Source organism: Artibeus jamaicensis, unplaced genomic scaffold, assembly GCF_021234435.1.
Source record: "Artibeus jamaicensis isolate MK-2021 breed Jamaican fruit bat unplaced genomic scaffold, CSHL_Jam_final contig_851, whole genome shotgun sequence".
Taxonomy (NCBI): Eukaryota; Metazoa; Chordata; class Mammalia; order Chiroptera; family Phyllostomidae; genus Artibeus; species Artibeus jamaicensis.
Window position 1 is genome coordinate 14,725,892 of NW_026521986.1, and position 14,505 is coordinate 14,740,396.

Below are 14,505 nucleotides of genomic sequence, written 5' to 3' on the forward strand. Positions count from 1 at the left end.
GGCCTTCAGGTACATTACCTATTGAGGAGAAGGTATGCTGACCCCAGCAGTGCACTTGGCATTGATGCTTGGATGCGTGGGTGTGTGAGAGGCCCCGAGACCTGGGGTGGCTGCACACGAGTAAGTGCTTATCCATGAGATGCTGTGCTGAGCACTTAGAGCCTCTAGCACCGGCGAGGTTGGCAGTGTCCTCCGCAAGGGCAGGGAGTCCCTGCAGGGCCTCACCTGAGGAGGACGTGTACCGATTAGGTGGCCGTTCCCACGTCATGCCCTTCGTGTCGGACTGTTGACACCTGTGAGTAACAGAGTGGCCTTCAGCCTTTCTTGCTTGGGAAAGGGTATGGAGAGAGTTTGAAAAATCAACCTCGGGCTTGGACTATAAACCGAAAAAGAGAGTATAGTGTCTTCTAACACCAGTCTATGACGAAGTTTTTACCGACATGAAAAGCCAAGAACAATGTAGTAAGTTTTTCATTAACTACATGTATTCAATTTAAAAAATTTTTTTTCTAGTTGTTTTGTAACCACCACAAATGAGTACAAAACAACACAATTAAGGTTCAAGATCAAGGTGTTCCTTAAGGCAAGGCTGAGCTCAGTCTCTGGCATTTGGAAAGTGGGCGGCAGCCCTTGCATTTGGGTGGGTCATGGGGTGTGTGGCACCGTCCATGCTTTTAACCAGATTTGAACCGAAGGACGGCTGCTTGGCCCAGGTAGAAGTAGAGGAAGTGTTTGGTACGTGGTCACGTGACTCCTGAAGTTTCTCCCACCATGCAGTGCTAGCCCCTCCCTAACATGGGCCACCACATCCTTTGCTCTGTTACGTGTCTCCAGCGTCTGAGTAGCACCTTCCACCAAGTCCTGTTGCATCTCCTCCGGCATAGCAGCACTTTTGGTCACCGCCTGTCGGTCATACTTGGTCACAGTGGAGCAGGGGACTGGCGGGCTGCAACAGTCTCCTTGGAGAGGGGCCAGCACTACCTAAAGAATCATTCTTTTTTTTTTTAATATATTTTATTGATTATGCCATTACAGTTGTTCTATTCCCCCCTTCATTCCCCTCCACCCTGCACACACGCTCCCCCACCACTCCCCCTTTAGGTTATGACCACATATCTCAAGTTCTTTAGATTCTATATTTCTCCTACTATTCTTGCCCTCCCCCCTCTCTATTTTCTACCTACCGTCTATGCTACTTATTTTCTGTACCTTCTCCCCCCTTCTCCTTCTCCCACTCCCCTGTTGCTAACCCTCCATGTGATCTTCATTTCAATGGTTTGCTCCTGATCTAGCTGTTCTCTTAGTTTGCTTTTGTTTTAGGTATGGTTCTTAATAACTGTGAGCTTGCTGACCTTTCACTGTTCATCTTTTTTATCTTCTTTTTCTTAGATAAGTCCCTGTAACATTTCATATAATAAGGATTTGGTGATGATGAAGTCCTTGAATTTGATCTTATCTGAGAAGCACTTTATCTGCCCTTCCATTCTAAATGAAAGCTTTGCCAGATAGATCAATCTTGGATGTAGGTCCTTGCCTTTCATGACTTCTTTCCAGCCCCTTCTTGCCTGTAAGGTCTCTTTTGAGAAATCCGCTGACAATCTGATGGGAACTCCTTTGTAGGTGACTGTCCCCTTATCTCTTGCTACTTCTAGGATTCTCTCCTTCATTTTCATCTTGGCTAATGTAATGATGATGTGCCTTGGTGTATTCCTTCTTGGGTCCAACTTCTTTGGGACTCTCTGAGCTTCCTGGATTTCCTGGAAGTCTATTTCCTTTGCCAGATTGGGGAAGTTCTCCTTTATTATTTGTTCAAATAAGGTTTCCACTCGTGGCATGGCTGTTCCTCTTCCCCTTCTGGTACCCCTATAATTCTGATGTTGGAACATTTAAAGATGTCCTGGAGGTTCGTAAGCCTCTCCTCATTTTTTTTAAATTCTTGTTTCTTCATCCTTTTCTGTTTGGTCATTTTTTCTTCCTTCTGGTCCACTCCTTTGATTTGAGTCCCTGTTTCCTTTCCATTACTATTGGTTTCCTGTGCATTTCCCTTCATTTCAATTAGTTTAGCCTTCATATGTTCCTCTAATTTGTGACTAAAATCAACCAGGTCTGTGAGCATCCTGATCACCAGTGTTTTGAACTGTGCATCTGAAAGTTTGGCTATTTCTTCATCGCTTAGAGTTATTGGCTCTGGGGCTTTGAGCTGTTCTTCTTGAGCCATAATGTTTTGCTCTGTTCATGCCTGTTAGGTATGAGGAGTAGAGCCTTAGTTGTTTACCAGGGCGGGGCCACCCAGGTCGCTGGTTTGTGATGCTGTATGTGGGGGCGGGGTCAGAGAGGGGAAATAGGGTCCCCTCTGCTGCTTCCTGCGACTGGGGCCTGCACAGTCTGTTTCAGTCTCACTGCTCGCTCCTTCGCCAGTTATCTGCACATGAATGTGTGACCGCGGTCAGCCCTCAGTGGGTCCACCCGATTCTCCACACCTGGGATTCACCCACTGCTGCTGGCGCACCTGGGTTGCGCGCCCGGGTTGGTCCAGTGGATCTTTCCTGCCCGACCCCACTCTGCTGCTGGCTCTGCCCCTCTTACCGGTCTGGCTGAACGGTTCATTGTTGTCACTTCCATATAGTTCAATTTTCTGTGGTTTGGCTGCATTCTTGTTGCTAAAACTTGGTTGTTTTTAAACTTGGTTGTGAGAGAAGGCAGAGTGTTTCCACCTTCGCCTCCATCTTGGCGGAAGTCTAAAGGATCATTCTTTATCCTGGTTTATGTCCTTCCTAATTTGGTTAGACTGAAGAAGTCTCTTCTTTAATGAAATGATGATGAGAGGAAATGATGGTGTTTAAAAAACATTCTTAACAAAATTGAAAACTTAACTTTACTACCAACCACATCTGACTCCCCACAAACAAAATTTGTTGAAATACTCACAGTTTATGAAATCTAGAAATACGGAAACACAGGATTTAAAAAAAATTTTTTTGATTAATTTATATCAGATGGCTATCGTGTTGGCTGTTGTCATTTTTTTTAAAAGGTTTTGTTTACTTTTAGAGTCAGGGGAAGGAAGGGAGAAAGAGAGGGAGAGAAACAGTGATGTGCAAGAGATTCACCCATTAGTTGCCTCTCTCGTGCCCCCAGGGGAACTGGCCTACAACCCAGGCATGTGCCCTGACTGGGAATTGAACCAGCAACTTTTTAGTTTGCAGTCCAGTGCCCAGTCCACTGAGCCACACCAGCCAGAGCAGAAACATAGTTTTAGCAGTTAAGACAATTTTGAGGCTTACTGGGGTCACTCGAAATACTATCCGTGGGGTAGAGTGAAGTGTGTGCTGATTGGCCAGCCGTGATCCTGCTCCGTGCTTAGAGCATCTCCTCTTGTTTGCACAACAGAGGCAGCATAAAGAAGGACTGCAGCCCTGGCCGATGTGGCTCAGTTGGTTGGAGTGTCATCTCATCACCAAAAGGTTGTGGGTCAAGGCACATACCCAGGTTATGGGTTGGATTCCTGGTCGAGGTGTGTGCAAGAAGGCAACCCATTGCTGTTTCTCTCTTGCATGTATTTCTCTCTCTCCCTTCTCCTCTCTTTAAAAGCAGTGAACAAAAATGTCCTCGGTGAGGATAAAAAAAAAGGACCGCAGTGAGAGCCCTGTAGTGGTTGTGGTCTCACTGCAGTGAACAGGGTGGTGAATGGAGTTGGGCCTTCCTCTCTAGGTCTCATCAGATGGGGCCACCAGCGCACGCTTTAATACTGCTTTCAAGCTCCCTGCAACTTCTTTTTCATCGTCACACTCAAGGAGTCTTGTGAGAGATGGGGTTTCCTAAAGCATCGGGGTGACAGCTTGCTCCCCTGCTCCCCACTTGCTCCAAGTTGCTCCAGTCAGGATTTGGTTGAGGTGGTAAGTCTAGACTGTGCTCACACGAAGTCACAGTTGCCAGGAGGGCTTCTTGGAGTGTGCGCACTTCTGACTGCACACATGCCGGATGGGTTTGCACAAACTGAAAGGAGTTCCGAGAATGACAAAAACATACAGGTTTTGATTAATGATGGAAGTTGAAAGGAATGTTGATTTTGGCTGCACCGCAAAATGTATAGGGGAACGGGGCTTTTTTTTAAGTGTCTGGGAGGTACGGACCCAAGAAGAGGGGAAAGCTGATTTAGGATCACCCAATAGGGCGTAATTAAGGTTAAGAGGTTGCCATCCAAGGGAGGAAAATCCAGGATGAATTTTAAGAATGATTTTTTGGGCAGAAATCTGTTCCCTTTGGAACAGCCTCTTCAACAAACTGCTGGCAGCCTGTCCCATGAGTCATTTGAAGTGGGCAGTTTGACAACTGTGTATTGAGATATGGGAATGGGTGTTTTTATTGTAGGGTCCGTGGGAATATTTGGGGATCGTGACATCACCAGAGTAGTTGCCAGACACTGTATTGTCCTGAGCATCACATTGATGTCTCAGTGAGTAGCAGAACCGCGGTTTCCTCTTCCTGGTTCGGGCCACTTTGAAGCATTTCTCTCCAGGGAAGCTGGAATAGGTAAGAGGTGGATCCCTGCAGTGAAACTTGTACAGGGCAGTGGCAAATGAAAGGCCCGCAGTGTTTTCCTAACAAAACCTCCCCGTGGTCTCAACCCTTGACATTAAAGACTTTTTTCCTCCAAAGCTTTTATTTTATTACTATTACTATTTCTGATGCATACTGTAGACGCCACTATTTTCACCATTTATTACATGCGGGCCCTATCATGAGGTCGTCTCTAGCGTTTGCTACAGACCTGGCAGGGACTCATGACCACTCTCATTCCACACGGCAGGAAGAGAAGGCAGGTGGAGACATGAGTGGCCCAAGGCTGCCAGGCTGGACAGTGGCAGTTCTAACCCAGGCCTGTCCCTCCTTCCCCCCACCTTGACCTCTCTTCCCCGCTCGCCACCCTTATCTTTAAAATGAGAGCTTTCTCCCTTTACTTCTTTCTGGCAAACTCACTTCTCCCTTCCCAGTTTGCTCACTTACTCTTTAAAGTTCCGGTGCTGTTGGTATCGGGAGAGTACGTACCACATGCAGTGAAGTCACAGATACTTTCCAGGTACGAAGATATGTGCTGCATTCAGCCTGACAGTTCAGCACGGTGCTTGAGCTGTTCTAGTCACTTTGAGCATCACTTTTTAATCCAGACTTGGCCCTTAACCCCTCTCTCTGCTTGCCTGACTGAAGAGTGGAGCATTAGACCAAGTTACTTTCTGGCCTCCTGTCTTACTGATACTTTATAAAATATTTTAAAATGTGCATTTGTATTTTGTGTATAATTTTTTTGTCACATTGCTTCAAAGCAGACATTGTGACATGTCACTTAAATGCTTCAGCAACTTGTATGTCCCTAACAGACAGGAACATTTTCTCACACACCTCTTTTGCCACACTTAGTCATACTAACAATTCCTCAATATTATCCATTACCCAATCTGTAATTCATTTTCCCCAGTTCCCAAAATGTCTTTTATAGCTATTTCTTTCAAACCAGGATCCACTCAAGAACTCCTTTCTTAAGTTCTCTCGTCTCTTTTAATTTAGAATAGTCCCCTACCCCACCCCCACACCTTTTTAATGGTGTTGACTTTTTGAAGCGTGTGGTCCAATTCTACAGAGGTTCCAGTCAGCCGGAGTCAGATTGGAAGGCTTGCCTCGATTTCCCGTGCAACGTTTGTGGCTGGAGCGTTCCCTGGGCGGTGCTGCGTGCTGCGTGCTGCGAGTGGCTGTACATCAGGCCCCACTGTCTGCGCTGCTGGGTGTCGTCACTGAGCCAGCGTGGTGCTAGAGAGCTCTGTCGAAAAACGTTTTCTCCCGTGCAACTGCCATGGAACGTATGGGGTGATTTTATTTTTTTTGTCACTGTGAGAATGTCCAGTTCCCCCTCGATCAGTCTTTTATTAATGGCTTTAGTGCCTCTACTGTTGATCAGGTTTCTTTCTCATACTTCAAATAGACTTTTCATTTTAATATATCTGTGTCGGCTTGAAAGAGCTATGGTTATGCGCAGGGGTTCTTAGATGGTCCATTACCTCCCATGATCTGAAATCCATGAGGGGAAGCTCAGGTCTGGAATGAAGTAGTTGTCAGACCCAGGGCTGAGGCGGGAAGAAGCAACCGGCAGAGATGGAGCCGTGCGTGGCTGACAGATTTGAGGAGTAAAAGCCGGTCCCTGTGCGTGCACACATATTAAGTACGAGTCTCCTCCCTCATCAAGCACATGAGGACAGCTTTCCTGCATCTTCTTTCAGGTTGCTGGAGAAGGAAGGGAAGTTTGTTTTTAGCTGGGAATCAAGGCTCAAACATGGGAGCCGTTTTGCTCCTCGGAGCTGGAAGATCAGTAGGTGTGAAGTTCGCAGTGGATCCTGCTTGACCGAGTGTCTTTTCTGCTGGAAGTTGCTGCGTGTGTTTGGGCTGGTGTTTTCAAACAGGTTGCGGTTGGGATTTGGGGCTGACTCGTGTTGTGGGGTCTCGTGGACTCGTGTCCAGGGCTTGTGAGGGTGTGAGCGGTTTCCAAACTCAGAAGGCTCCTTTTTTGGCACCGCAGCATCTTTTCTATTTTGGCATCTTAAGAATCTGGGGGAACCATATAAAGATCAGAAACCGGTCTGGCCCTCGTGGCTCCCTCTGACTTGGTAATTCCAGTTAGTTGAATCCTGGCCCATTCGGATGAGACCATATAAAGAGGCCGTTTCCTGAATTTCCCGCCCTCTGCCTGTCGCAGTGTCCTTTCTGTAGAGAGCTGGTATTTCAGGACCGCAACCGCCAGTCACGTGCTCCCCGCTCTTTACTTGCAGTCATCCCTGCCCCTGTTTATTTTTGGAGAGAGCACATTTTTGTTTCCCTTCAGGAGCTATGCGGGGTCCTGCCCCCTTCTGTCCATCAGGCCGCAGACCCAGCAGACTGTGCTCATTTCCCACACTCGGGGACGTGACTCCGCCTTCGAGAGAGAACACGCAGGAGGCACTGCCTAGGGCTGCCATCACCGTGCCTATTTCTGTCCCTCCTGGTGTCACACATTTTAAGACTCTCTGTCTTTTAAAGACAAATTTGGGTAACGTTACCTGGCTGTAAATCTGCCAAAATTGGAAATTGTTTTCCCAGCAGATGTCTTGGGGTCAGGCCTCTGAATTTCACAAGCAGAGCAATTTTTTTTTAAAGATTTTTATTTATTTATCTTTAGAAGGGAAGGAGAAAGGGAGAGAAACATCAGTGTACATCCTCATGCCTTTCATGCATCCTCTGCTGGGAACTGGCCTGCAGGGAACCAGCCTGCAACCCAGGCATGTGCCCTGACTGGGAATTAAACCGTGATCCTGTGGTTTGGAAGCCTGTGCTCAATCCACTAAACTACACCAGCCAGGGCACAAGCAGAGCAATTTAAAGAATACACCAGGACTTTTGAATTCTCGGGGCAGGCCTTCTCTTTCTGGCTTTAAGATCATTTGAGCTCTGCTCTCTCACATGCAGGTTTTCCCTCTTCTCTTCCTCCCTGACACAGGGCAGCAAAGCCATAACTCAGACAGACTGGTAATGGCTTCCCAAGTGCTTAGTCAAAGAGGATTCCGAAATTGGTGCGCTTCATGAGGAAAGCGCCTGTCTAAAGATTTTCAAGGATGAAGCAAGAGTAAATTCCCTTTCTTTGAAATCCCCAAGCTGTTAGCAGAGAACTCAGAACACGGAGAACCCTGCCCCAGATGAGAGGATCTGTAAATTACAGCTTCTCACCACTGCAGGTGGGCCCTGGGGCTGTGACACTGTGACATTTGCCCTGAGAGGGCATCCAGGCCAACCCCCCCCCCCCCCCTGCCTAAATACCCCGCATCTAATCTGTTACCACTTGGGGAGGGGGAAGTACAGCACTTCCTTCCCCGCAAGGAGCAGCCTGGCCTAGGAATGTGGCTTGTGTTTCAGGTCAGCCTGGGAAGAGTGCTGCGGGCGCTCTTAGAAACCCAGCTGACTAGGTAAGTAGATTTCATCATCGAGGGAAAGGGGCCACGGGTTCAGGGGCTGAACTGTCCGTGCAAAAGAACCCACCAGGCCTCTTACACTGTATTGCTAAAAGCCAGTCATCCACTTACATTTTAAACAGATCATTTGCACCTAATTTCAAACTACTGCATTAAGATCAAGTTACATCAGCTTCCACTTATGGCCTGCATTGTAAAGCGATGGATGCTGAGGAGCTTGTGGTACCCACAAAGAGTTTTCCCAGGGACCAGTCCACGGTGATGATCACTGAAGAGCATTTGCTATAGGCTGTCTTACACCTCTGTTGCTTCTGGAATGCTTTCTTACCTCTGCTTATCTCCACTTTCCCCATAGAGCGCTTTGACCTTTTCTTGCCCTCAGCACTCCCCACGTTGGGACAAGCCTGTCCAGCCTTCAGTTGTGTATTACAAGTTCATTCATGTTGTCGGTGCACACTGTTTCAGTGACGCCTCAGGAGAAAGTGGCCCAGCACAAACCACCAACAGTGACAAGAAAACTGCAGGATTCAGTGGAACTTCCCCTTGGCTGAGGGAGTCCTCATTTCACCTTTGGACCCTGAAGGCAGCCTCTCCGTGGAAGGGCTCTCAGCACCTCCATCCCTCATACCTACCTCCTGCCTCCACGGTGGCCACTTAAGTTTCAGATGAAGCCTGGTGTCCGGTCACATGGGTTTCAGACAGATCTGACGCACCCCGAATTCTGCCTCACCTCAGCCTTGTTGAACTTCAGCAACATTTGAGGCCAGGGATGGAATCCTGCTTTTCCCACCATACCTGGTGCACGTATGACCGTGTCCCGCCCCTCACAAAGTGGAAAAGTTGAGCTCCTGGGGAAAGCCTTTATAACTTGGTAATAGTGGTTAAGTCTGCCTCATCTGAAAGAAATTTCTATTCTTGGACTCAGAGTACTCAGTCATGAACACGAGGATTCCTGGTCAGGAAAGAGACCTTTCCCACTAGTTGCACGAGGCCCGACTTGTGGGCATCAGGTTCTGCCTGCCCTTCCGTCTCCCGACTGCCCCCGTGACCTCTCCTGAGGTCGGCCGAGACCCCCACCAGGCAGCCAGAGGGACAGCGGTAATCCTGCCCCATGTCGGGCAGGGCATTTCCTCGCAATGAAAAGTAGCCTGCAGTTTAACAGCATAGGCCAAATTGTGAGTTCTTTGGTCGTGATTCTTATTGTAAAAAAAAATAAAGTAAAATTCTTTGCTTTTGGAACTAGTCCAATTCTGTTGGATTTGGAGTGACTTTTATGTGGTGATCTTTTTGTTTTTGTCAATGTAAGAATGTCCAAACCTGTAGAGAATTTTTAGAAGAATTTATGAGCCAAACTGATGAAAAATTGCCTGGAGGCAAGATCTCATGTTCAGGGAACAGCTTTGCAGTTTCTTATACATTTAGAAGTAAGGGGGGAACTTAGGGAAGATTACATGAAGGCGGAGAACCAGGTCCAAAACAGTTAAGAAGATTATGTGCTCTCTGGAGGGTGGTTAGCCTTGAATTGTCTGGAAAAGAGGATTACTGGCATTCATGACCTGCCCAGGTGGGAATGTATGATGCTGTTCACCCTGTGAGGTTACTTTCTGTTAGATTCATTATAACTGCCCCTTTTGGTCCACATTACCTTCAGAGGTTTTATTTATTTTTACAGAGAGGAAAAGGGAGGGAGAAAAAGAGGGAGAGAAACGTCCATGTGAGAGAGACATATCGATCAGTTGCCTCTCGCATGTGCCCCAGCCAGGGACCAAACCGGCAACCCAGGCATGTGCCCCGACCAGGTGTCAAACCGGTGACCTTTCACTTTGCAGGGTGATGCCCATCCAACTGAACCACACTGGTCAGGGCTTTTCATCTGCACTGAAGCTGTGGTCCTGATTAGCAGCTGGCACCATCTCATAATGGGAAGAATAGGAGAGGAAAATGTGTATTTGCCTTCTCTCTGTGTGGAAGGGGTTTTACTTACCCTCCCAATAGCCATGGCTTCCTGGGGCCAGGCTTCACGGAGTGTTTTTCTCCCCCAACTTTTAAATGGTAGCTTATATTTTAAAATAAACAGAACCACTGTGTGGCCAAACAAAATGTGGTTACAAGTTTGAGACCTTCAGATTTAGGTGTTCACATGGTCACAAGATGGTTCTGTTGTTCGGTAAAGAAATATAGATGTTATCTTCAAAAGCACGTGGATGGTTTGAGGTTATGTTGGTCTGAAGCCATCCTCGAGGGCCCCGCTGTGCTTCAGTTCGGTTCTCCTTAGCAACTGAAGTCTCCCTAACACAGCGCCTTCCCCACGGTAAGAGCTCAACTAGACAAGGCTCTTGGTCTCTGCTTGTGCACAACTTTGGCTGGTGGTCGTTTTGGTGGCTCCGGTTCCACCTGGTCCTTGTGGTTCCAGTCTCAATGCAGGCAACTGCCGGGCCACTGAGCTTCGATTCCAGGTTCCGGGGACCGAGGCTTCAGTTGGTTCCCACTGGGTCGGGCTGGTCCCCCCCGTCCACCCCCACTGGTTTGGTTAGCTGTGTCTAGGGAAGAACAGTGGTGGCATATAAGGCTTCCCCTTCCAGCCTAGAGATGGCAAGTATGGAGTGTGGCGGGTGTACCAGAAGGGACGTGTGGACTGGGAAGCCATGGCAGGGATCACTTGGTACATCCAAACATTCATTTCTCCCCTGAGAGAGACAAGCAGCAGCTTCTTTTCCACTTCTACATTTTTGTCGTTTCCAGTTGAGAAGTACAGAGCAACCAGATAGCTCCATTACCTACCTGTAGCATAGAAAGGTCAAGTTTGTGTTCTCTAAAGGACTACTGACATTCCCAGGAGCTAAGTTGGATACAGGCAGTCCAGGAGCAGCCGCTTCTCAGTCAGCCGTTTCCAGCAGGTTCCGCCTCACCCTGCAGAAAGGCTCAGCATCTACGAAGCACATCCCGGGCAGGCTGGGGTGGTGCAGAATCCAAATATCAGGAGGATGAAGGCATTGGGGCGTGTCGAGGGAGTGCTTCCTTAAACAGGTCAGGCCTCAAGCGACAGATTTAGAGGACGTAGCAATGACAGTGTAGCCCAGGGGTCACGTGACCTCATCCTTCTTGCCAGATTTGGCCTGCTGCTTGTTTCTGTAAAGTTTTATTGGAACACAGTTATGCCCATTTGCCGACTTATTATCTGGGCCCATTCATTGCCCTGTGGTATCAAGAGTAGGGGGGTTGCAACAGAAACTGTGCGGCCCCTCCGTAGAAAAAGCTCACCCACCCGTTTCAGTCTTTTCCCTGAGTGTCTCCCGAGACTGGGAGCAACAGGCGGGATGATGTGAAGTTCTCGGGGGAGAAAAGGAGGTATTTTAGAAAACTGTCAGGTAAATGCTGGTAATTCAAAATAGGAAGTCTTCTTTGCTGTTTTACCCACCTTGAGTGGTCGAGTGGATTGCTTGGTGTTCCTTTGGGGTTTTTAGTTGAGATTTGCCAGACGAGAATTTCTGCACTTGGGTTTCTGAAAGTGTCCGTGGAAGGTGACTGCTTCCCGCCTAAGTAATTTGACTAGATTTTTAATCCACCATCTCAGTTTATGTCTTTTCAGCAAGCCTCTCTCTTATAGCTTTATTACTTTATGAAAGGAGTGCAAGTCAATTATTTAGAAATTTGGGAAATGCCTCGTGGTACATGGAAGGAAAATAAAAATTTCCTCTAATTCTGTCATTGGAGCGCCTTTCACCTGTGGAGTTAGAGCTAATTAACACTGGATATTAGGTATCAATAATCTTCTCACAAAGTCAGTAGCATATACCTACAGTTTTACATGATTTTATGTTCCTGTATAGTGAACCTTCTCATATCATTAAGTATTCTTTTTTAACATAATTTTTAATATTCCATAGTATTTTCACTTGTATGTTCTGTGAGGTACTTAACTCCTATTGCTGTCTGTTTTTATTGTTTCAGAAATATCACTATGTTTCTCTCTGATTGTTTCCTTGGGATAAATTCCTTGGATTGGAATCACTGGCTCAAAAACTCTGAGCATTTATTTTTTAGGCTTTCAGTAGACTTTGCCAAATTATCCTCCGCACCTTGCCAATTTATATCCACCAGCAGGGTATGAAAGCGTCCAGATTTTCGTAGTAAATGGAAGGGTTACTGCGTTTTTATCTGAAAGGCTTTGATAGGTTAAATATTGGTGTAGGTGACCTTAACCTCAGCCACTGCCTGCTTGAATGCACATGTTGAGTGACTGTGTTATTTTGGCTTCTTTTTCCTTGTAGGCTCCCCCTCCCAAACCACCCCGCCGGCAAGGAGGCTGGGCAGATGAGTCCATGAAGGCTTCAAAGTGAGTACCAAGAGCTCAGGGACGGGAGGGGAGGGAGGGGAGGGAAGGGGAAGGGAGGGGAGGGGGGGTTCGGGTGGTTTGCTCCTGCGTTATTCTTCTGTTTCTTTGTAATAGCTTTACTGAGATATAGTCATATACCTTATCATGCACCCATGTAAAATGTACAGTTCAGCCATTCTTAGCCCCGTCACAGAGTTGTGCTGTTACCACCGTATTTTTATTACCTTCCAAAGAAACCCCTTACCTGTTAGCAGTCGCTTCCCACGTCCCCCCCGTCTCCTCAGTCCTAGGCAACCACCGGTCTGTTTTCTGTCTTTCCAATATGCCTGTCCCAGACGTGTCATGGAATCACGCGGAACGTGGTCTTCTTGTGACTGGCTTCTTTCACCTGGCGTAATGTCATCAAAGTTCATCCATAGTGTAGCATCGTGTCGTTCTCAGCGTGATTTTCTAAATGGATGAGGTTGCCTGCCAGTAACTACTGGATTATAAGGCGTTTTGGTCTTTCATTCCTTGCACTAAGTTTTAGATGAAAAGTAAACCAAAAAAGTATTTACTGCGCCAGTGGGCTGGCCAGCTCTCCAGTTTGACAACTTACAATAAATACACTCAGGAAGGGAATTTCTTTTTCTCAAGGAATACACGTGATTCTTGTTCACAGTTTCCTTTAGCAGGAAATTTCCTTCAGCATTCGTGGCCTTCAAAGTAGCACTACCAAAAATATTTTTTCAGTTCTTTCCCTCTTCCTCCTGCCTTCCTCTCCCACCTCTGAAAACACCCACCCCCCACACACTTGCCCCCTCTGCCCTGAGTCATTTGAAAACACGTGCCAGTGGCCATGACATCCTGCCTCTGGAGACTTCAGCACCTCCACAGATGACAGGCATCCCGCACGTGATCAGGGTCATCATCCCATCCCAGAAACTTCATAATGACTTAGTAACTAGTTTAAACTTCCCCAATTGTCCGCAAAAGGTCTTCTAATGGCTTCAGGACCCAGTCGCCGTTCAGACACTATGTTTGGTAGTTCTGTCTCTTAGTCTCTTGATCTAAAATAACCCCCTCCCAGAACACTGACTTTCTTTAGAATCTCAGCCAGTTTTCTCATTGAATTGCTAACCTCCTCCATGTTTTCTGGTTATTCCTCATTATTACATTCCCGTTACTGGTTTTTGGGAAGGACAGAGGGTAACGTGTTACAGGGGTGTTTGACCAGCGGCCTGCGGGCTGCATGCAGCCCAGCAGGGCTGTGAGTGTGGCCCAGCACAGAATCATAAATTTACCCAAAACATTACAAGATTTTGTGTGTGTGTGTGATTACATGTCGCAATATGTGTATTTATTTATTTATTTAATACATTTTATTGATTACGCCATTACAGTTCTATTACCCCCTTCATTCCCCTCCACCCTGCACACCCCTCCCCCACTATTCCTCCCTTTAGTTTATGACCACGTGTCTCAAGTTCTTTAGATTCTATATTTCTCATACTATTCTTGCCCTCCCCCCTATCTATTTTCTATCTACGGTCCATGCTACTTATTTTCTGTACCTTCTCCCCCCATCTCCTTCTCCCACTTCCCTGTTGCTAACCCTCCATGTGATCTTCATTTCTATGGTTCTGCTCCTGATCTAGCTGTCCTCTTAGTTTGCTTTTGCTTTAGGTGTGGTTCTTAGTAACTGTGAGTTTGCTGTCCTTTCACTGTTCATCTTTTTTATCTTCTTTTTCTTAGGTAAGTCCCTTTAACATTTCATATAATAAAGGGTTTGGTGATGATAAACTCCTTGAATTTGATCTTACCTGAGAAGCACTTTGTCTGCCCTTCCATTCTAAATGAAAGTTTTGCTGGATAGAGCAATCTTGGTTGTAGGTCTTTGGATTTCATGACTTGGAATATTTCTTTCCAGCCCCTTCTTGCCTGCAAGGTCTCTTTTAAGAAATCAGCTGACAGTCTGATGGGAACTCCTTTGTAGGTGACTGTCCCCTTATCTCTTGCTACTTCTAGGATTCTCTCCTTCATTTTCATCTTGGCTAATGTAATGATGATGTGTCTTGGTGTGTTCCTTCTTGGGTCCAACTTCTTTGGGACTCTCTGAGCTTCCTGGATTTCCTGGAAGTCTATTTCCTTTGCCAGATTGGGGAAATTCTCCTTTATTATTTGGTCAAATAAGTTTCC

At 46.8% G+C, this 14,505-nt stretch overlaps 1 protein-coding gene and 1 pseudogene across 1 annotated transcript in view; one reads left to right on the top strand and one right to left on the bottom strand.

The window, feature by feature from the left end:
* The window catches only part of IFT43 (intraflagellar transport 43), an 82,578-nt gene that overhangs the window by 20,955 nt on the left and 47,118 nt on the right, over positions 1-14,505 (top strand). The window contains exon 3 of the mRNA XM_053673410.1: positions 12,263-12,327. Coding sequence (XP_053529385.1) covers positions 12,263-12,327 — 65 coding nt within the window. The remainder of the gene's footprint in view (positions 1-12,262; positions 12,328-14,505) is intronic.
* LOC128628565 (dynein light chain 1, cytoplasmic-like) lies at positions 675-9,104 on the bottom strand (annotated as a pseudogene).